Source organism: Strongylocentrotus purpuratus, unplaced genomic scaffold (genome assembly GCF_000002235.5).
Source record: "Strongylocentrotus purpuratus isolate Spur 01 unplaced genomic scaffold, Spur_5.0 spur5_scaffold_16, whole genome shotgun sequence".
Lineage (NCBI taxonomy): Eukaryota > Metazoa > Echinodermata > Echinoidea > Camarodonta > Strongylocentrotidae > Strongylocentrotus > Strongylocentrotus purpuratus.
The window spans coordinates 25745550-25769894 of record NW_022145601.1 but is presented as its reverse complement, the minus strand read 5'-3'; the positions used below and the strand labels follow the sequence as shown (position 1 = coordinate 25769894).

The 24345-nt window shown below is 38.2% G+C and overlaps 1 protein-coding gene across 2 annotated transcripts; it reads left to right on the top strand.

The window, feature by feature from the left end:
* Positions 1-158: 158 nt before the first annotated feature.
* Positions 159-22231, top strand: LOC588578 (TPR repeat-containing protein DDB_G0287407). Of its 2 annotated transcripts, XM_030987141.1 has the most exons (24): positions 159-229; positions 2347-2598; positions 3399-3467; positions 4276-4382; positions 5791-5924; positions 6795-6928; positions 7472-7567; positions 8580-8732; positions 9602-9738; positions 10259-10367; positions 11118-11225; positions 12007-12180; positions 12627-12814; positions 13327-13429; positions 14095-14170; positions 15069-15382; positions 15966-16094; positions 16871-16983; positions 17628-17760; positions 18001-18117; positions 19341-19484; positions 20200-20280; positions 21569-21727; positions 22013-22231. In XM_030987141.1, exons 2-24 carry the CDS (start codon positions 2407-2409, stop codon positions 22178-22180), a joined length of 3138 nt encoding a protein of 1045 aa, XP_030843001.1. In that variant the 5' UTR covers positions 159-229; positions 2347-2406; the 3' UTR covers positions 22181-22231. The 2 variants fall into 2 exon arrangements, with proteins under 2 accessions (XP_030843001.1, XP_030843000.1); XM_030987140.1 differs by lacking the exon at positions 13327-13429 and having other exon boundaries at positions 13992-14170.
* The last annotated feature ends 2114 nt before the right edge of the window (positions 22232-24345 follow it).

Below are 24345 nucleotides of genomic sequence, written 5' to 3'. Positions count from 1 at the left end.
AATTGTATTTTGTCCATGCACCAGGTGGGGGCCTTTAAGAAATAAAACAAAAATTTCAACCTTTAAAAAATGTATCTTAACTTTTATGCACGCAAAAAAATTGGCAATGCGCCACTTATTCGTAAAAATATGAATAGACCGTATTCATCCATTTATTGGCATTGTTTGTTTATCGATGTGATTTAGCGTTCCCTAACAACGGAGAGTCCAGTGCCAATTTTAAGCGGTGGTAAATATGGGATGATATATTTTATTTCATTTTCCTTTAACGAATTCTCGTCTCGTATATAATGCTTTCATGTGTTTTATGTGTGTTATTTTGTTTTCTAAGATTGGATTTTATTGTCAATTAATCAACATTGAAATTTGCCACAGTCCCATATGCAACTTTATATGTAGGGTCTATGGCCAAGTCTCGGAGGAACGCACGTCCGTGTCCTCATGTGTGCAAGCACCATGCACCAGTACCAGGGGCGTGGCGGCTGCGCGAATAACTGTGCCATACATGTTGCCCATTATTTAGTTTTTATTAGTGGTGTAGTAAAGGATCTAGTATGGTAATATGGTGTGGTAGGGATTACCATCCTGACTGTGTATTAAAACAAGCTGTGACTTGTGTGAGTGTGATATTGATTCTCAACAATTCAAACACCACTGTACAAAACCCTCCCGCTTTTGGAGCCTGGAGGGAGTCTCACGCCACCATGCTCATTCTCCTGCCGGCCAAATAGCTCGTAGCGGGAGACTCCCGCCAGCACGCCTTTTCTCCCGAGTCCCGCTCTCCCGCTTCGATGTAGAATCTCCCGGTTTATGAAATAACCTCCCGCCAAACATATGGTAACCAATTTTTCGTCAAATAAACGGGACCCATAACAAATAGAAAATTTTTGACGCGATATTCAAATTTTAAAACACCCCTTGAAAAAATCATGCGTACGCCACTGCCGTTGAGCAAAACAAAAATTTGCATACGACCTCCCTCGAAGCAGTTCCCCAAACTTGACAGCCCTTACAAAACTCAACTGATATTTCACTCAAATAGTAAAATGTACTATAGTGACGATTGTGATGACACATAAATGGCAGTAAAATACAATTTTTTCAACTTTCCGATGTTAGAAAGAATAGTTTAAAAATTCAAATTATGAGTCCAATTGTCAAACTTGCCGATCAGCCGCATCAACATGATTGTGTGCATCTATGTGTTATAAGTGTATTGACTATTCATGTATTCAAATGCTGCCTATTAACACGTAGATCTAGTGCAGTGCTAGAGGTCAATATGCATTAGCATTGACCCTCTATGCTTTGCTGGAGTCAAATGGAGGAGGGGTTGCCTCCTCCTCGTCCTCTTCAACCCCCTTCTCCTCTCCCCATTCCTCTTCCTATTCTTCTTCCTAGAGTTCTTCTTCTTCTTCTTCTTCTTCTTCTTCTTCTTCTTCTTCTTATTCTTCTTCTTCTTCTTCTTCTTCTTCTTCTTCTTCTTCTTCTTCTTCTTCTTCTTCTTCTTCTCTTCTTCTTCTTCTTCTTCTTCTTCTTCTTCTTCTTCTTCTTCTTCTTCTTCTTCTTCTTCTTCTTCTTCTTCTTCTTCTTCTTCTTCTTCTTCTTCTTCTTCCCATTCCTCCTCCTAGCCCTCCTCCTAGCCCTCCCTCCTAGCTCCTCCTCCTAGCTCTTCCTCCTCCCCCTCTTTCTATTTGAATCTTCTCTTTCTTTTCCCTCTCGCTCTCCTGAATAAGGCTTCTTTTAACTCTGTTTGCTCTCTTCTCTTCTGCACTTTCTCCACGCCACGGACTTAGCATCTAAAATGTACCTTGGTGACCAGATTACATTTCTGTACTCAAGGAGGGGGTGCAAACAACTTGGGAATGGTGGATGTGTCGTGACCCTGAAAGACACGTCCGATGCTGATCAGAACCTTGTTGGCCTTGTTGATGGCATACGACACATGGCCTTGGAACTTCAGTTTGTCATCAATAATTACCCCTCGGCCCATAATCCTTTTCCTCTCCACTCCTGCACTCAGGGCTGTACTCCCAATTGTGTAGTGCTCCTGACAGTCTCCACATCGAAGATGCAAATCACTACATTTGCTTGCATTAAACCAGAGTTGCCACTTTGAGGACCAGATGTGCATTTTCTTTTTCTTCTTTTCTTTATATTCTTCTTCATGTTCTGCTTCTTTGAATCTACTCCTCTTTCTCTGTTTTTTTTCTTTCTCCTTCAGCAATATTTATTGAAGGTGATCGATGTACATAGATTGTCTTTGTGTATGTTTTGTGATTCAGACAGACTCTTCTGCAAATTGAGACCCATTTACAGGTCTTATTTCTGCATTTTTTGTCATAGGGCCCAAGCTCACTGTAAGATAATTACAGAGGCAACTAAGAGTGAAAACCACAAGTCGTCATGGGATGCGGATCTTCACGCAGTTACCCGTACGAGGTCAGTCAGCAATGGGAATCCGTAGAGAAAACAATAGAGTCAAGGGGTCGCCAAAATCGGGTCACCATTAGGCGATCAGGCTGGAAGACGGTCAGAGTATTTGTGTCATCCACTTTCCGGGACTTCCATTCAGAGAGGGACGTCTTGGTCAAAGAGGTAATATCATTCACTTTAGTTTAATAACTTACATGCATAGCAGTTAAGAAGTTTGTAAAGGTGTTCATGAATTAGCCTTGCCTCCTAAACTAATCAGCTTTTCTTTGCAAATAAGAACTTATTCTTATCTCTTACTCTTCCATTCTTTCAGATAAATCTTAAGGTATATATCTTTTATCTTTTTATCTTGTCAAAGTGTGCAATTCAGCTGAGAAACACACTATTCAATATACTGGCATGCAGTATGTCTATATGTATGATTTTTATTTTTAAGAACAATAGGCAAAATTATTTTTAGACATATAGCAATTAAATGTGAAGAAACTAAACGAGTCAAAAGATACATCTTCATGAAATTGTAACTTTTTCTATGATGCAGGTACCTCAAACCACTCACATTTTGATATTATATCCAATATCTTTTTAAAAAAAAGGGGGAAAAAACTGTGATTCTTTGTAAGATTTAAAATTTGTTTGTGAATTGTAAAGTTAGATATTCATCAAGCACTTCTTTGTACCTGTATGAAAATGAACAATGAAAAGTTGAATTTCTCATACATGTTGAAGCATGGTAGCACCATAATTCTAAAGGTTTATTCCTTATGTGTTGACATCAAATGGTTATATTTCATTTTTGGCCAAGTTTTTCCAGATATAATGCTCTGAGAAGACAAGATATGTTATTGAAATGTTTGTTTCATCTGTAAGATTTTCTCAAATATAGGAACAGTTTTTTAACAGACTGAAGATGGTATTAGACGATATAATTTATAAGCAAGTAATATTTCTTTACTTTACAGGTTTTCCCAGACTTACGAGAGTGGTGCGAGAAGAGAAGACTACATCTTGTAGAGTGTGATCTCAGATGGGTAAGGATTATCTCCTCCATGTAGTAAAACTCTCAAGTTTCATTCAAGTTCCAAATTCTTAACCCTTGCAAAAAGCTTCTTCTGTATTCTGGTATTGACGCGAGATGATTTTGTCAGAAAATGACTGCGTAATGAGAAAATGAAGACAAGGAAATTCAACTCTTCTTTTCTAAGCAACTGTGTAATCGTTCTGTGCAAACTGTTGGCAATTCCGTGATTTTTTTTTCTTCAATTTCATGCCAGTTTTATCATATACTTGCTGCAACTTTAAGATTCACAAACTGTTATTGTTCTATCAGTGTTTGTAATTGGATAATTGGTCTGCAATGAAAACACACAACAAGAACGATACTGTATAAAATACTGTACCTAACCATTAACTTTACCCAAAGCTTTAATTAAACCATAACCCAAGTACTACCCTGTGCAGCATACAGTATACTTTGATATAATAATAATAATTATATGTGCTTATATAGCGCCTAACACCTACCTTACCAGAAGTCTCTAAGCGCTCTACAATAATGCGGCATAATTACTCTGGCTTTAACAGAGCAGCTGTTACTGTGCTTTAAGGAATAAGTTCCTACCAGGTCGCCATTAACTTCACCTGGGTGGAGTGTAGCACAATGTGGATGAATTTCTTGCTGAAGGAAGTTAATGTCCTGGAGTGGGATTTGAACTCACGACCTTATGATTAAAGACGAGAGTCAGAACCACTACACCATGATGCTCCAGTACACCAATAAAATCTATAGAATCTCCTGCTCTTCTGTGACCATAACGGTATTGTTTCTTTTCTGCAAAGGGAGTACCAAAGGACACTACGACCGAAGAAACTCTTAGAACATGCCTGAGTGAGATTGATAGATGCTATCAAGAAAACATCATGCCCTTCTTTCTCAACATGACGAGGTAATGACACTTCTTTTTTGTTCAGTTATGCTTCTTCCTCATATCTACTTCCAAACCTTTCATTCAACTCACATTTATTTGGCAAAGATAAAAATCAAAATGAAATCGTTGCAAATACCGGGATTGCTAAAATAAGTTAAAAACTTGTAAACGAGCAACCCCAAACATAAAAAGATACAGGTACAATACAATACAACAAAAAATATGATTCAAAAGAGTTTACTGGTTTTATTTTTTCCTCAAGGAGGCTGTTCACACCGACAGAGATAGCGCGGTCTAGCGCGCGCTAGACCGCGCTATCTCTGCGGTGTGGAAGGTACAACGTCGTTTCGGTCCGCCCAACAGCGAGCCACGGCGAGCCAACACTGGAGCACCTCTTGGGGGTGGTCCAAGAGGGATAGCGCGGTCTAGCGCGCGCTAGACCGCGCTATATCTACCGGTGTGAACCCGAGCTACGATAGCACGCCGGATTTCATCGTTCTACACGCGGGGAATTTTATACTCATTCTATTTTGGTGCGATCTGAATCTGAATCGGTACAATAGGCCATTTTCGTAATGTAACCAAATTTAATGCATAAGTGTTTGTGAGGTGCCTCAATACAAATTATTTCATTCACCTGATAGGAACAATAGTATTTCAATAGTCAGAATGCAACTGCATATATTAAGTGTTGCTATATAGGTAGGTCAAGCCATAATGCTTGTCCAACCTGACAACAACTAATGTATGCAGTTTGGATTCTGTCTATTGAAATACTATTATTCTTATCAGGTGAATGAAATAATTTGTATTGAGGCACTTTACAAAGACGTATGCATTAAATTTGGTTACATTACGAAAATGGCCTATTCAGAACGTCACGCGTCATGACAACAGGACCTCTCAAAAAACTTGGGTGCAGTTAGACCGCGCTATCTCACTGCGGTGTGGATCCGGCGAATGCCAATGGGCGGACCGTGGGTCGCGCTACGATAGCGCGATCCATGGTCCGCCCACGGTCCCCCCTTGCGGTGTGAACACGCCCAAGGTTTCTCTTATTGTCAGGTTTCATTATTATAAGAAAGATACAATATCACAGCTTTACGTGTTGACTTTAAAAATGATGTCGGTTATTCTTAGTTTTTGTTATAATATTTTATCTTATTGATTTTATCTTTGAATGTATTCTCGTAAGCATTACATGTATGTAATAACTGTTAAAAATCCCTTTGAATGCAATTTAATTTTAATATTTTCATTGGCTCCAGTCTTAGAGGTAAGTCCTGAAGAAAATGCCATCAAATATTTGCAGCGACTACTGCTTGATATTAAAAAGACTCAAGGTGATAGTCAAATCAAATCAATTTTTTCATTATTCAAATTGACATCTAAATCCAATCATTTTTCTTCTATTATTTAACGACAGTGAACGATGTGGATGGATCCCAGGCCTAGAGGAAGTGCCCTCTAGTGTTGTGAGTGATTATCGCTGGATTCATGGTCTCTCCATTACAGAGATGGAGATCATGCATGGCGCCTATCGGAAAGAGAACCCAAACTGTAAGTTAAAAAAACAGTATTATTTATTTTATTTCATCCAATAATAATGATAATAGTTCACTTCTATAATGCGTCTAATACTTTGTTTCTAGGCGCAGTACATATTATTACCCGGTCATCGGATTCAGATTTACTCGCACACAATGTATGCACATTCTCCACTCCCTGGGGAGCATTCCGGCCAGTTGCCCCTTGCTCATCGAACCAAATTAACTTTCGCATCCTACCCGGTACCCATTTAACACCTGGGTTGAGAGTGGCAAACATAGATTAACGTCAGGCCAAAGGACATTCATGCCGGGCATTATGGCTCAAGGCATGGGCACACAGAAGATTTTTTTATGTTGGGGACCGGGGGGAAATTCAATGAATTATTACAAATTTATTGCATTTTCTTTGTTTTTGTTAATTTGTGGGAACTGCCCCCTACCCTAACCCCCGCTGCGTACACTCATGGTTCAGTGGCAAAGCAATGGCCTCGCAGCTGTGAGGCCCCAGGATCAAAACCGTGTCAATGTGCTATATTAGTGCCCTTTTGTGGGGCATTAATCCCCATTACTGTCATTTATGACTTAAGGGCGTAGGTCCCCTAGTTGATAAGCATAGTAGCTTACATATGCTTTAGCAGTCACGCAAAACAAACACTGGCAAATTCTTATTCAATAAAATCTGAGAATGTATACTATTATCTAGATCTATTAGGAATAAATCATTGTCAAAATAATTCCATAATGGAGGTTAAAAAAAAAATATTCCAACTATATGAGCGACAGTTTATATAACAGAATTAAAATTGTAATTTAAATTTTGTCACTTATAGTACTTCAGGTTACAGATTCTATTTTTCTCTTCTCCTTTGTAACAATTTAGCCCTCTTTGCCCTGCGAGATGATTCCTTCATCGACCAGATACCTCAGAATTATCGAGAGGAGTTTGTGGATAGCAACCCCATAGCAACCCACAAACTCAAGATGCTCAAAGAGATGCTGCAAACCAGATTTGGGGTAAGAAAATGACAAGATGGTAATAGCGGCTTCTATAGTATAGTGCTCATGTCTGTCTTGCTGTGTTGCTCCAGGCAGTCCAATATTGTTACCTCAACTGTACCCATACATTATTGGCAGACCTACCAAGTGTCCTGCTTTGTGTAGATTAGAAATGTGCAAAATCAGATTTAAAAAAATAATTAAGCATTAAAAATCCATCTTTTTAGGCCTCTGGATACCCTTTCCTAAATGCCTGAAAGTGCCAAAACCCATGTGCTCCCGGGGGCTTTGCCCCTGGACCCCCTGCCTTTATATGCTCCGCTCGCATTGTTCACTTTGCTCTAATAGACTCTTGATTCCAGTTGTCTCACATTGCAGTTTGGAAAGTATGCTTGTAAGTATTAAGCAACCAGGGGACTGATGGCTATAAGTCCTCTCCAAGGGACTTGATTTGACTATGCACATGGAAAATGACGACCCTCTCCCTTTAAGTTATGTGAACAGTTGTATTACATCCACATGTTTACAATAACATTACTCTGTTTTGCAACATACTTGCAGATGGATAAGGTCTTCAAGTACTCCTGCTCATACAATGGCATTGATATTGATTCTGGTAAGGTGGAGCTGGATGGCCTGGATGACTTCAAGGTCAAGGTAAGAGAAGGCATTAAGGCTTTGTTTCATGACACCTAAAGGGAGTGTAGCTTGGCAAATACTATTTAACACCATCTACGCCTTCTTTTGGACAACTGCACGTAAACGAATGGACTTGATTAACGGTAGTCAGCGACTTAATCTCTACATTGTCAGCGTTCACGAAACAGGACAAGTTCTCCTCACGCTTTGGTTTTGCGTATGTTGTACGCACGTGATTGCTGCGGTCGCATCATCCGTAGTCGTATTATACCCGATTTGCCCCGAGTCAGGTCGCGGGAAAGACACGTAGTATCATCAGGCTAGTCGCTACCCTCCCTTTAAAATGAGGAACAATATCCTGTTGACAGAGCATTCACAACTGCTGCTCCCAAACTGGAATGACCTACCCATATTTCTTTGCAACCAGCAATCACTAAATATCTTTTTTTTAGAAATCTCAAAACTCACCTCTTCTGTTAATAACATAATTGTGAAGGTGCATTTAAACATTAATATGGAAAATATTCTACTTGAATACATCATTATTGTTATTATTATTATTGCTACAATTCTGTAAACAAATGTGCGCTCTTCCAACAGAGACATATATCTGCAAAGCGATTAGAGACGGTATTCCGTTAAGTGATATATGAATCCAGATTCATTATTATTATGAGAATATGATTTTGATAGCAAGTTTCCATGCATCTCTAGACTCCTTTCCTCCTGCCCAAATGTCTCATTTTATAATAATAATAATAATAATAATGGCTTCTTATATAGCGCACATGATGTGGCGCTGCTGGTGCTGCCCGATTATTACCCTGGCTTTAGCAAGGCGGCCATTACGTCGCTCTACCATTTCCAACACCTGGGTTGAGTGTGTCAAATGTAGATCAATGTCTTGCCAAAGGACATTAGTGCCCGGCGGGTCTCGAACCGAGAACCATGTGATTGACAGTCCGGTGACGTATCCACTCGACCATGACACCTCTACATTTCTCATTTCTCTAATCTGTGTTTCCTGTAGGTGTTTGACTTCTTCAAGAAGGCTGTTGCTGAGCAGTATCCCTTGGATGAGAGCAGACAGCTGGATCCCTATGAGCAAGACAAAGAAGCACATGAATCCTTTATGAAGAGTAGGAGTAGCATCCTCTTAGGACGCAAGGATATCCTGGAAAAGGTTAGTGGCAATCTAATTGGTCAAATTATTATTATTAAGTATTTGGCATCACCTGTGCCTGAGAGGCAAGAAGCTAAATGAATCACTGTGACCCTCGGGTCTCTCCACTGGTATAACCGATTGGCAGGGGGACCACTAATCTGGGGTTTCCCCCTACTCTTTTACGAATAGTGTCGTGGGTTCTTAACATGCAAAAGTGGTGGCTCTTCTCTACATGGGGCCTCCATTTAAAGTCCTGTTCGAGGGACAGAGGGTTTTCCACTTAACATATATGTAGCCTGCGTCTATGACTCCAAAATTCTCATTAAAAAGTGATCACTGCTCAAAGTGAAAAAGCACGGCTACAATGCGCATATCCGTATCTCTGGCGTGTACAAAATAAGATGCAGTGAATTGCATGCAGTTTCAAATGGCAAGGACGTTGATGGCACTGAGACTTGCATTGTTCTGTTTAGCTGCACTTCTGTGATTTCATTAAATAAAAACAAATGACGGCCTAAAAGACTGCAACACTAGGCATTTTGATTGGGTTCATTGCTTATTTCTGGATTCATCATTTCATATTCATCTTGCCAACCCTGTTTTATCAAATATATAATTCATGTTTTGAAGCTCGTGCAACAATGTTTCATAATTATTTCAAAACTTCAATTTGTTATAGGCTACTGAAGTCCTTGCATTTGATTGGCTGAGAGCGTATTTTTTATACAATTTTAGCGCTTTCATTGATAAAAAGTTGTATGAAAAAGGACCCTGATGTTGATATCAATTGTGCATATACATGTATATACCAAACATACATACACATCGATTAAACGCAATTACTTTTACATACATATTCTTATTACAAATGCCAATCTATCTTACAGATTGAATCCTACATCCTGGACAAGGAGAAGTGTAGCGCCCTCATCCTTCTCGGTGGGCCAGGTAGCGGCAAATCTTCTCTGCTAGCCAGGGTTGCTGATGTAGCTTGCTTGAGGGCCGCCAAGGGAGAAATACCCAGGTACATTCCTTTGATCAGTTCATTGAACTTAATTACTCTTTAGTGGCTTTATTCGACAAATGGGACAAACGGGGGACTTCCACAGTCAAATTATGGATGAAGTAAAATGTATTATACTACAAATAGTGTGGTAGTCCAGGGGAGTGTTTGACAAAGACTAAGATCGACTTTAAGTTGAACTTATATATGGCAGGCCGTTCATGCCACTGTTTCCTCTCACCATTATGATCTTTAGATGATATCTTTTCCTTCAATAATGAATTATCAAAAAAGGTAAATTCTGTAGATTTGTGACCATGAATTGTACGTCCCTTGCCAGTAAATGGTGAGAACAAAGAGTGGCATGAATGGCCTGCCATAGTTAAGTTCAACTTAAAGTCAATCTTAGTCTTTGTGAAATACTCCCCTGGTTTTAAATCCTTGATGAATGAAGATTTTTAATTAAGTCATGTCTCGTCAATATTCTTAATGTTGGATGCTTTAATTTCATTAACTCAATGTTCTTCTTCTTCTCCTTCAGTGGGCAGGGACCTTGGAACATATTCTATCACTTTGTCGGTGCCATCCCAGGATCCACTAATCCAGAGAAAATGATCAAAAGACTTCTCAGAGAACTCAAAGTCTGTAATGTAAGTACATCATGATAAGTAATTAAAGAGTATATGTAATCGTCAAGGTGTATAATATAAACAGTTGTATAAAACTGTGAAGAAAAATTATGATGACATACTTCTCAGAGAACTAAAAGTCTGTAAAAGTACATTATCATAGTTAAGGAGTATTTGCAGTCATCAAGGTGAATGATGCAAACAGTTTTATAAAACTGAAAAAAGATTATGATGACATACTTCTCAGAGAACTCAAGGTTTGTATGTTAAAGTACATTATCATAGTTTAGGAGTATTGCAATCATCAAGATGTATGATATAAACAGTTGTATAAAACTGTGAAGAAATTATGATGGCATACTCATTGTGATTGGTATTTGGTGCTATCTTTGAAATACTGTTCTTTGTCAAAAGAGCAGATCAGCATGTTTTAGACACCATCTTATACTATGTACTTACAAGTTTTAAGATCACCACTCTCCAATGTTATTTTGAAACTTAACACAACAAAAACACAATAAAGGTGTCTTTTGCTAGTCTAGTTAAAAATCAATGTTTAATTCATTTTTTGTACTTCACTTAGAGTTTATGAACTCAACTAAACCTGAATAGTTTGATGAATTGCCGTCTAGTAATTTTATTTGCTAAATCTTATGATGTACTGATCGCTGTTTTACCCTGCCACACTTAGGCCTGTAGTGCAGCTATATTCCTAGCTTCTTTTTTTTTAGCATTATATTTGATAGTCCCATGTATGCTTTTTGTTGTTAGGACTCTAACATGCCCAAGGACTATGAATCAGCATGCCAGATTGCAAGCAGTGCCCTCTCAAACCCAAACACAAAGCCAACAATCATCGTCATTGATGCTCTCAACCAGGTATGTATTAAATCAGTTCTAATCATGTTAAAATTAATATCTCTTTCTCTATGGTTTATAGAATAAATTATATTTGCCACTCTCCACCCAGGTGTAAAATGGGTACCAGTATGACGGAATTCTTTGAATGCTGTGAGCGCCGAAATCGGCTGCCTAGCAGAGCCGGGGTAATGTTGAAACGTCTTGAGCACCATGCATGGTGGATATGTGTGCTATGTAAATATGCAATAAAATTATAATTATTATTATTATTATAGCTTGCAGATCGATAGTAATGACAATTTCACTTTTCAAAACCAAACTGAGTCATCCTCATACATCTATGAAAGAAGTTGACATGAATTCATTTGAAAGATGGTGTTTAATTCAATATGCATGACCAAGAGGATTTTATTTGTTATCACTATTACATGTATTATGAGGTCAGTAATTACTTTTCCCATCATAAAGAGTGTTAATTCCCAGAAGAAAAGTGGTCTTTATAGGCAAAAGGTCTTTATGTACAGGTCCCTTTAGTACATGTTTCAATGACAAACATTTCTTTATAGCCAGGTGGTCCCTAAAGCAGGTTTGACTGTACGTATATATCTAGAGAGTCTGGGTCTTAAACAGTTGATTATCATTTCTCTCTGTCACTGATAAGCTTTGATGAAGATGGAACAGTCTCCACGCTAATACGATTGCCATCCAAGGCGGGGCCCAAGGTCCGTTGTGTCTTCTCCACAATCCTAAATTCCATGAATTCAATAAAAACATACTTTCTCTCTTTTGCTGTTCGAAGCTTGATGAGGACAGAACGGCTTCCACCTTAAGATGGTTGCCATCCAAACTAGCACCCCAGGTACGTTGCGTCTTCTCCATGATCAACGAGACTCCGCCTCATCGTATGCTGAGAGAGAGGAAGATCAAACCGGTGGAGCTACCTGTCACCCCACTGGACATGGAATCTAGAAGGGTATAAGATCATTTAGTCTTTATTTTTTCCCCTGCCATACTCAATATGATTCAATAATACTTGTTGGGGTGTAGTTGTACAGGTGTATATATATAGATATTTAATGAGTTACGAAATACTTCATTACCAGCTCTCATATCCATATTAATCAGATTAAGTCTCGGTGGAAATGTATGAAACAAGTTAGAATCATTGGCAAAAAATCTAAATCAAAATAATTTGTTGAGTTTGGCAAAGCATTTATAAACATAATAACAGTATAGGTCCTAACACTGAACCCTGAGGAACACCACTTATGTTGGAAAATATTATTAAGGACAAATATTTATTGCTATTCAATGAATATTTTTTGTATAATTTTAAGGCAAAAGAGAAGGCTGTTTGTTAAGTGTCTGCATGGACACCCAACCCCTCATCATACTTGATGTTTATCTTTTATTAAACAGGAGATTGTCTCGGAGATACTAGGTCAGTTCAACAAGCGTCTGGACGAGGAACAGATGGTGAGTCTTCTTAGCAAGGAAGCATCTCAGAACCCTCTGTGGTTGTCCATCGCTTGTGAAGAGCTCCGAGTCTACGGTGTCTTCGCTAAGGTCACAGACAAAATCAACACCCTGGCAGATGGTCTTCTAGAGTAAGTCTATTGGGGTGTTGCAAGAAATTTGTGATTGATTGCCAGTTACAAAATTCTGATATTCTATATTTAATTCTGCACTTTCTTCCAAAATCTAATCATCTATAGATGGGTCATAAGACATACATGTACAGGTAGAAGTAGGAATTAATGATGTAGTAAATGTTTGTTTTCAGGCTTCTGGCCTAAGTGCTAGAGATTCGGAGATGAGAATGAAGGGAGTGTGATGGGAGGACACAATGTCTCCTGGAATGATCCTTTTTAGCGCTCCTTCCTTCCCTATGAGACAAAGTTGTATGAATATTGATGTTTTAAATTTCTTTTTTGTAGGCTCCTAGCTAGCACAAGTCCTGGAGAGCTATGAGAGTGGAGGGAGCCTTATGGTAGCAAACCTGAGTCTCCTGGATTGCTCCTTGTCAGGGTCCTGGAGGCTGAGCTCCTTCCTTTTTGTAACCCTGTATGATAACGATGTATGAATGATCATGTATCACCTGTCTATTTCTTATTTTCAGGCTCCTGGCCCAAGTCCTGGTGAGGTTTGAAGATGAGAGTGGAGGGTGCCTGATGGTAGCTACCCTGTGTCTCCTGGAGTGCTCCTCCTCAGGTCTCCTGGAGGCTGAGCTCATTTCCTCCCTATGAGACAGAGATTTATTAATATTGATGTGTAAATGTCTTTTTTCAGGCTCCTGGCCCAAGTCTTGGAGAGGTTTGAAGATGAGAGTGGAGGGAGCCTGATGGTAGCTACCCTGTGTCTCTTGGAGTGCTCCTCCTCCAGGCTCCTGGAGGCTGATCTCCTTCCCTCCCTATGAGACAAAGATTTATTAATATTGATGTGTAAATATCTTTATTCAGGCTCCTGGCCCAAGTCGTGGAGAGGTTTGAAGATGAGAGTGGAGGTAGCCTTATGGTAGCTACTCTGTGTCTCCTGGAGTGCTCCTCCTCGGGGCTACTGGAGGCTGATCTCCTTCCCTCCCTATGAGACAAAGATTGATTAATATTGATGTGCAAATGTCTTTTTCAGGCTCCTGGCCCTAGTCCTGGAGAGGTTTGAAAATGAGAGTGGAGGGAGCCTTATGGTAGCTACCCTGTGTCTCCTGGAGTGCTCTTTATAGGGCCCCTGGAGGCTGATCTCCTTCCCTCCCTATGAGACAAATAACCTGTCTATTTCTCTTTTCAGGCTCCTGGCCCAAGTCTTGGAGAGGTTTGAAGATGAGAGTGGAGGGAGCCTGATGGTAGCCACCCTGTGTCTCCTGGAGTGCTCCTCCTCGGGTCTCCTGGAGGCTGAGCTCCTGGCCATCCTTGGAGATGAGGATAACCTGATGCCTTCTGATGACGGAGAGAACAACAAGGAAAAAGGTTTGTAAGATGAGATGATTCATTGGTCATTTATTTCGCACTTTCTAGGAATATAAAAATGAAACAATACAATCAAGGTGATTTACAAAATTAGAATGACAACAAATTATACAAATGCACATTTTTGTAGCTATATCCTGATTGCAAAAGCTGGCAGCCAGGGAAGAGGAGAGCAAACTTAATAACTGAACCGGTAATGGTCCCTCTGCCCATGTTATAACATTTATCACCAGGGCGTACAGGCCCAAATCCGAAGTGATAGAAAAGGTAACCCCTAAAGTTCCACCATTTTATAGCTTGAAAGTTGGGCATGATCTTAATGCCCCCCCCCCCCCTCCAATTTTTTAAAACCTTTTTTATGCTTCCTTCAATACCTTTAATCCACATGCTTTGCATGTATTACGTATCACATATTAGCATCAGATTGTCCTGTGAAAGGGAATGACGAAAAAGAATTATCAAAAGATGTTGTCAAATATTGCTGCGATACTTGGTGATTCATGAGACAGAGAACTTTGTGAAATGGGTGTCGCTTAATCTCGTGTAACTGCTATCAAAATAATACCCTTTTCACATACAGTAAAGACTGCTCAAAAGAGACATGGAAAGTGGTCTTTATAGGCAGGTTCCTTTAGCATATATTTCAATAACAAATCACTTTCAAGGGGAACAGAAAATGGGGTCTTTATAGACAGGTGGTCTTTCAATACAGGTAGTCGCTAAAGCAGGGTTGACTAGCACATGTGCTATTATCTGGCCCCTTTTACCAACCAATAGTTTCTCTTCTTGTATAATGTAAAATCATTGTATGAAAAATGTATTGCTGTTGGTAAATAAATCAAATCTAATCTAATATAATCTAATCTACTGTATATTCTCTGTATTTTGAAATGTTCAGGTGCCAGCGAGAAGAGGGAGAAGTCCAACAAGCTCCAGCCGCTACCCGCCGTCAAGTGGGCCCGGGTCTACCGCGCCCTTCGACCTTTCCTGCGACCCTTCGGGGACAGCGGGGAGGGGCGGCTCGACTTCTACCACCGCTCCCTCAGCAAGGCCATCAGAAAGAAGTATTTCAATGCCCGGCTCGCTGGGGAAGGAGAGGGTGGTGAAGAAGAGGAGGAGGGGGCAGCCATGAACGAGACTCTTGTACGCTGGTGGAACACAAAACTGGCCGATTACTTTGAAAATGTGTCCAATCTAGAGAGGAAAGTTGAGGTACGTGTCAGATGATGTACATACATTTTATTATTGTCTCTTCCTTAATTCACGCATAGATTTGCTTGTAATATTTATGTATGTTTTTGTATGTGTTTATTGATTAATTGAATTTTTTAATTGTATTTTAATATTTATATTATAAGCAGGGGATGACCCCCGATAAACCTCTGTGGTTTTTTTATCATCCCCTCTGCAGGTTCATCTTTTGTTTTAAAGGCACACTGCCATACTTGTAGCTACTTGCTCCCTCTATATAGAAAACTTCCCCAATCGGTGCCTGTTGGTCCCCCATGATCCTCTTTTTCTTATGTTAAATGAGAGCTGAGTTAATGAGATAGCCACCTGTCACAGTGACCTCGATGGCTCTCTGTGTGGTCTAATCCCTTCTGGCCCAGTAGTGGTGACGGTCTTTAATGCTATCATATTTGATTGTAATTTATATTGTCTTTTATGAATCTGTGGAAATCTATAATTATTATCATTTGGCCTTCTTGTTTCTGTTGCTTTGCTGATATCTTTAGTATTAGAATAAGACAATTCAAGATAGCAATTTAATTATTTAATTATGTTTGCATTTCAGGAATACCCTTATCAACTGATCAAGCTAGGAAACGAGAAGCGTTTGACTGAATGCATCTGTGATTGGGATATGATCGAGGGTCTGTATAATGAAGACTACAGCTCGCAGCTTCTGTCTTACTGGAGAAAGGTAATAGAAATACAAATGCAAATCGTATTTTATAGAATAGAAACCAAATATAGAGAGGATCATTCTTAGTGTAATTTTATAGCCAAAACAAGAGTAGAAATAATCTCTTAAAGCCTGTCTGCACTAGTTTGGCCAGGAGGGATTAGACCACCCAGCATGGTCACTGACAGGCGGTTATCTCATCAACTCAGCTCTCAATTAACATAAGAAAAAGAGGATCATGGGGGACCAACGGGCGCCACTTAGGCATTGTTTTCTATATAGAGGGAGCAAGTAGCTACAAGTAGAGCAGTGGAGCTTTAACTTTATAAGTGCATTGGGATGTGATCTGCACTCTTTAAAGAAAAGTTGTTTATTATTATTATCATTATTATTCACTTTGCAAAATAAAGTAATAAAATTGTTATTTGATTATTGTTGGCTTATTTAAGATCCAATACAGTACATTCCTTGTATATTCAAAACCATAGAGACCTTCCCAGGTTTAAAGAAATGTAATAAAATTGGTATTTTTAGTTTCGCCAGCATTTCAATGTTTGCCAATTAATCATGTTTTTTTTATTCAGTTAAAAACCAATGTTTATCTTGCCTCAAATGCACTAATAAATGTTCTGATGAATGAATCCGTCTGGTTCTGATTTTGGATGCAAAATATCCATCTGCCATGTATTCACTTTTTGTGTGTAATGTGCATTTACATTTGGCCTTTGCGTTTAATATGATTTTGTTTTAAATGAATTGAATTGATTTGAACTTGTACCTTTATTCTTCTATAGATGGATGAGAAGTATGATACGATGGCTTCTAAATACACAGAGATGAGTGCCGCTATGTCTATTGATGATCCTAAAAAAACTGCAGATAAACTCAGCTGCCTTGCACACACTCTGTAAGTACCGAACTGATTTTATACTGACTTAAATTTTCAAGATATATACATGTACATGAACATGTATAATACCCATAAAATTGTCTGTCATTGAATTATGCATAAATATTTTTTTGATGTTTTGTCTTGGGTGTTGTAACAGCCATTGAAGAGCGTAAAATATGACTGTTGATTTGATTCTTGTCTCAAGAAAATCCATTTGAAAGAAGTTAATATATAAAGGTTTAATGATGCATCGCCTTTTCTCAAGAAACATTCATTCAAAAGAATAGAAAGCAGGACTGTCTTTTTTATCCTCATCGTAAAAGAGTAGGGGGAAGCCCCGGTATAGTGGTTCACCTGCACACCCCCAATTAGTTATACCGGGAGGAGAGACCCGAGGGTTACAGTGATTCAGTTCGCTTTTCGACTCCCAGGCACAGGTGATGCCAAATACTTAACGGTAATGATAATGGTTACAAGAAAAATCCATTGGAGATTAAAGATTAAAGATTAAATACGACCAGTTATCGAATGTTATTACATGCTTCATATATAATATTCTTTAGAAAAATTGAAGATTTCACAACTTGTTGATGTATTGTTTTATCTGCCACTAAAACCCAGTTTAAGACATAATAAATTTCCTGTCTTATTTCATACAGCACACAGGCAGGCCAGTACAAAGCAGCTCAGGGCATTATTAATAAAGTTCTTGAAATAGAGACTGAGCAACTGGATTCGGAACCAGAGAGACTCGTGGAGCTTTATGACTTGTGCGGGGAACTCTTTGATGAGGTATGTAATGTAGCTTCGTGATCTACTTTAAAACTAAAACGGTATATTCCATTCATGAAGTTTTTGCAAATGTTGTAAGTGACTGCTTTTCTAAAAGTTTTATGCTACAAAATTATAGAATCACATATGACCTTGTCTGCTTTTCATTTTTGATATTCATTTTGAGAAGTTTTTGAAGACAGAATTTAAATCATTCAAACTTAATCACCATAACTCATTTCAACTGGCTTACGCTGACAGATCGCCAAGCTGCATGATTTCATCACGAGAGAACAGATCTCTGACTTGAGACCTGCCATTGACTACTGCAGGAAGGCTGTCGCAATAAGAGAAACATTAGAGGGACCCTCTCACAAGGTATGTAAAATACATGCAGTCTAATCCACAGGTCAACGTACCCAGTTTACACAATCATTATTCACTTGAATGAATAGATTTTTCGACGTGTTGGCAATTTGAAGATTTTGGTATCCTAAATTCCTATCATATTTCTGGTGTCAAAGGACATTTGATATAGAATTCAACAATCCTGGGCACAATTTGTGCAAAAAGTTTAAATTTTTATCGCTCTGCTGAAAGTTACTCATACACTAGACACATCAAATACTACTATGAATTGAAATTTAATTTGTGTCAGTGTGATTCATGAACTAGCAATTGCTAATAAGTAAAAGGTCAAACTCAAGCAAGTTAAGCTAATACTTTAGATGTAAGTAATTAATACATGTATTTGTTGGATAAAACTTATTATCAATGACAACTACCAGATCAGCTTATAGATAATAAAATTTAAGGATCTCAATAGCTTAAAACAGTTATAGTATACAAATATACACTGCCTTGAGAGGTTCTGGTTAAAACTATGCGCAAGAGGTGACTCCAATAGTACTATTTGCTGAGGGGCGCAGCCCCGAAGCAAATGGTACTTTTGGAGTCACCGAGGCCCATAGTTTAACCAGTACCTCGAATAGAAGGCATGGTATATTTGTTTTATATCCTGCATCAAAAATTTATTAAAAAAAAAAAAAAAAAAAAAAAAAAAAAAACTTTTTTTGGAAAAAAAAAATTTAGAACAAAAAAATGTCAATTTTTATCTAAAAGATTTAAAATATTTTGTTTTCATTAAATTAAGATTTGAAAAAAAAAATTGATTCCCATTTTTTTTTCAACTCCCAAATAGTAAACCAAAATAGTACTCTCATATAGTACTTTCTAAAAATAGCTCAAATATTTTTGGTCATGTGACGAGCTCTCAACCAATCAGAAGCCAACAAATTTTTGATGCAGGATATAATATCTGTTATTGATAACATGTCTCAAGAAAATAGGCCCTATGGTAAGGCATTGATCCTCATTACCAAGTCCCTCAAAGGAAGGGCTTAATATAGCATTCGGTCCTCTCGTTGCCTACTTACAAGCATATACCGGTACATGCTTTCTTAGCAGTAGGGTAAAACAATCTTCAAAGATCATAGACCGATATATGGAACCCCAAACTAAACAAAGTGACTCTAAGTTTCTTTTCATGATACGTCTTGTTTGTTTGTAAGCCAATTTCTTTCTATTTTTTCTTTCCTCAGTTCAGATTGGCAAACACGCTGATGCGCCTTGCTTTCGGCCTGAATACTTGGATGGAGTGTGGAGGAGATAACACACTCTCTCCAGCTGAAGCTTATGAAGAATCTAAGAAACACATAGAAACATCCATACAGATGTTCAAAGAGGTAAATAATTGATACCGTACTTGATACGTGATGAAGTAATCCCTTTAGCAGCTCACTCAGGAAGCTATAATCGGATGGTAGGTTAAGCGAATAGCTGCAAAGAGTGCCATGAAGTGCAGAAACAGTGTGTAGACAAAGCACTTTCAATGTGCAGTAAAATATGTACAGTCTAGTGCAAGTAAACACCACACTAGTAAACTTAAACTAAGTGAGAGCTTACATGAGGCTGCATCATTCTAATGAAGGGTATAGCAGCCCCCTTAAAGTAGCTTGTTCCTTTTGTTTCGTCTGCTGAGCCTGGTAGATGGTTCCAGATCCTTATTTTTCTTGGATAGAAGGAAAACTTGAACGCAAGATAATTACAACATTAGAATTCTCAATCGGTTATACCATGGTTTTCTCTCTATCTCTTCCCCAGCAGCATGTGCAGCTGGTCAGTTCGTATTGACCAATGAATAACTTAATACATTAATAAATAAATAATTTTGAGAAAGGAGAGACCCAATAGCTTAAAGTTTGCTTTACACCTCCCAGGCACAGGTGATACCAATTATTTTGGTATCATTGATAATAATGAAACATTGACAGCGGATTATTTCATGGTTCAAGAATGAATGCATATAATTGCGATTGATATCAATCACAAATAAGTTGCGATTAATATCAAGATGTGGCCCTGATGTACTTGATGAGGAATGTTCCATTATAATTTCAGATTGGAGACCTCGGTAAAGAAGCAGAAGCTAGTATGACCAAGGCTATCCTATTTGAACGTGGAAGCGAAGAACAGAAAGAGGTAAGATTGACATCGTATATATAGCTGAACCATAAGAAATGGACACTGTAAAATGAATTAAGAGTAATATTGATGCTAATCATTGCTGTTTTATATTGTGCCTATATCCATTCCATGGGATGCTCAAGGTACCTAAAAAGTACTACTATAGCACAGGCTCTAGTTGAGTTGCCCTTGAAAAGAAGAAGTTGGAGGAGGAGGAGGAGGAGGAGGAGAAAGAAGAAGAGAGAGAGAGAGAGAGAAGGGGGGGGGGGGATGAAGAGGAAGGAAGGAAGGGGTGAAAGAGAAGAAGACATAATAATCTAGTGCATTTCACATTTTTGTATCTACTGAGTCACAGCTATGCTAGTAAGCTGAGGGGTCTGTTGCATGCAGCTTCTTTTTCAACATCAAATTGCTTTTATTTTGCTGTCAGTGGTAGACTTTAGAGGCATAATATATGAACAAATCTTAAAGGAGTGCGGTACCATACACCTTGAATATTTTCTACATATCAGATGTTTGTGACAAATTCCTACAACAGTTCCATGTTATCTTTTATTCATGTATTTATTTATTTATTCATGATACATTAAATACAAAATATGATTAGCAGCCAATGTCTGAATTGTTCACATTTTATAAGCAAATTTTGAAAAAGCATTGAATACAATATTGCAAATGGTAAAAATTACAAACACCAGATGATAATCAGGGTACATAGACCATTGTGCTTCGGCCAATAGGCCTTGTCCGTTATTGTTCTAATTATCGATCAAATTATTTGACCACCGTTCCATCCGTAGCATATAAAAGACGCTTGCTTACAATATATTTTATCACCTGACGAAGTGTTGCAGTGGTGCACGAAACGTTGTGATCTCTTAGATCCCTTGTTGACCATACATTGCGAGACAAACGAACATATCACTAGCGATACCGGTGTGTTGGCTCAGTCAGTACAGCATCCGCCTCACAACCGAGAGGTCGTGGGTTCGAACCACGGCCGCGTCATACCAAAAGACGTTTAAAGATGGAAGTTGCTGCTACCTTGTTTGGCATTCAACAATAAGGGATAGAGCAACGTCGATCTGGCGCTGCTCAGTGGCTGCCGGGCTCACGAACAATTAGGCATAAAGAATTTCCATTTTCGGTTTAACTTAATAAAATTTGGAATGGACTTTAAAAGATTATTATTATTATTTTTGATAGACCATTGTTTAAATAATTCAAGAAAAACTGAAATAGAACAAACATCGTAAGTCATAAAACATTATTTATAATTCATATCTTTTTTTTCTTTCTTCAGTGGTACCAAATAGCCCTTGAACAGTGTCAGCAAGCCTTTGGAGAGAACTGCAAACTCATGACAAGGATCGTCAGCAATACGGGTATTTACTACGAAGACATCCAAGACTACCATACAGCTTATGACTACTTCGTCAAATGGCATCAGCTCTGTATTGAGGTGAGTATACACCCAGTAGAAATACACCCAGTAGAAACCCACAAGATATTTAGAGTGCTAAAAAATATGTTTATGTTATTAATTGCCAATTCTTGGGACCATCAACCTGTTAGGCATCCAAAGCTTTTAATGACAGTCCCTTTTGTTCTTTTTATTTTATATGAATTCATTTGATGTACCTTCTATTCTTACCTTGAAATGTATTTGACTGTTTTGGTGTATTTTTAATTGGAAAATGAATAAAAACTGAAAGAATAATCAATGTATTCTCTCTTGGTATTATAGGTGTTTGGGGAGGGTCACCCACGCACAATCTCATCAACCAGCTGTCTGAATGAACCCCGCTACGTACAGATTGCAAATACCAAGGCTGTCACGGATCAACTACAGGACACAAACATTGAGGATGAACACCATCAGGAAGGTGACGATGATGACGATGATGAATATTAGGATGACCTCCAGGCTAGTAGGGTAAACAAATCAGATTTCAGTTTATTTTAAAGGCCCACTGTAATACTTGTAGCTACTTGCTCCCTCTATATAGAAAACAATGCCTAATCAGTGACCATTGGTCCCCCCATGATCCTCTATTTCTTATGTTAATTGAGAGCTGAGTTGATGAGACCTTCAGTGACCTTCCTGGGTGGTCTAATCCCTCCTAGCCAAACTAGTACAGATGGCCTTTAATAAAATAAAATAAAATCAGGATTCCCTTGGTCATGAAAAAACCTGGAAAGTCAGTGATAAATATATCCTTCTGGAATGTCATGGAAAATGAGGTGGAAAAATCTCACAAAGTCATTGAAATTGATCGTTGGGTGAGTGCCGTTTGTGGTTATGGCAGCCTTTCAGTTTGAACTGACAATGGGTGCGGTATTATTACGCTGCTTGGATGCCGCAACCCATACCAAAATGGTACTTTTCAGTTCATGGTAAAAAGGCACAAATGTGTCATGGAAAGTCATGGAAATTTGTTCTCAAATTTCTATGGGAACCCTGTTTATATTAACTACATATCACAATAAATTGTAGACGACTTGTGAGGTTAGCTGTTAAAAATACACATCGAAAAATTAGCCCAGACCATTGTAAACAGGATTATATTAACGACATCAAATTGAATGTTATGGAACCAATCCTTAGCCTGTAATGGTATTTCCCTTTAATGTGAAGATAAGTATTTAGAGATACTGGGAAGATTCATACTAGTATGTTGATGGTTATTTGGAGCTCAGGGATATTTATTTACTCAATCTAGAAGAAAACATATCTTTTTGTGCCTTTAAAAAATATTTGTATTTCTTTATTGAAATTTTGTATTATTTCTTTATTTTTTAAAACTATCTAATGCTTGACTATCCAGAAGTTTTTATACTCCAGTAATTTACATGTCCATGAAGATAAAACCTTCAAATTGAAGAGTGTGAGTGAGTTTATTAACGCAATGATTATGGGTATGATTTGTCAGCTGCAAATTCAAAGTGCATTAATTTAATATTTGTACTTGTTTTTAAGAAGAGGCTTAACACACATATCAGGGATTACACGTATCAAGGGCATTTTTTCTTTTTAAGTATTTCAAAATGTCTTTCAGATTTGTATTTGTCCAGTTGTGTAAATACTGGACGAACATTTTCTCCAAGCTTAATGTAGTGTGTGTGATATGGAATGACATGAAGGTCCATACATGCCAACTGTTCAGATTAAAGAGGAACATTCCTCTTTTTGGGAGAAGATAATTATCATTTTAATGCAGGTGTTCCTCTTCCTGTACAAATTTGTCTGTAGTATTGAATAGGAGAGTTAGGATTGTTCCTCTTTTTTTTGAAAATAGCATAATTTGTACAGATTTCTGATTTTCAAATGTTGGCATGTATGAAGGTCTCTACATGTATAAAGTTATGTGCATAAACCTGTCTAGAAAGACCGTTGGTTCTAGATATATCTGGTTCATATTGATTGACCCAATACAACACCTGTTCATAAAGGCCATGTACAATATCAAGTAACCTGTCTATTGGTTCTAGATATATCTGGTTCAAAATGATTGATCTGATACGACACCTGTTCATAAATCTGTCTAGAAAGACCATTGGTCCTATAGCTGGTTCAAATTGATATGATACGACACCTGCTCATAAAGGCCATACTGTATCAGGTGACCTGCACGTCCAGCTGTCTCAAAGAATGTGATGGCTAGCAAATAGAGGCACAACCGATAGTACATATATTACAGAATCAGGGGGTGTTTCACAAATACTAAGATCGACTTAAGTTGGACTTAACTATGTCAGGCAATTCATGCCACTTTTTGCTCTCACCATTTACTGGCATTTGTCTCTCAAGGGACGTACAAATCATTGTAACAAATCTACAGAATTTACATTTGTTGATGATTCATTATTGAAGGATAAAATATTATTTAAAGATCATAACGGTGAGAGCAACCAGTGGTATGAATGGCCTGCCATAGTTAAGTCCAACGGAGTCGATCTTAGTCTTTGTGAAACACCCCCAGGCCTGATTATATTAATTCATTTTAGAGCTGAAATATTTAAGGCCTGCTGTGTATGGTTCTAGGTTTCTGTTTAAAAGCATACACTCTCTTCTTAAGA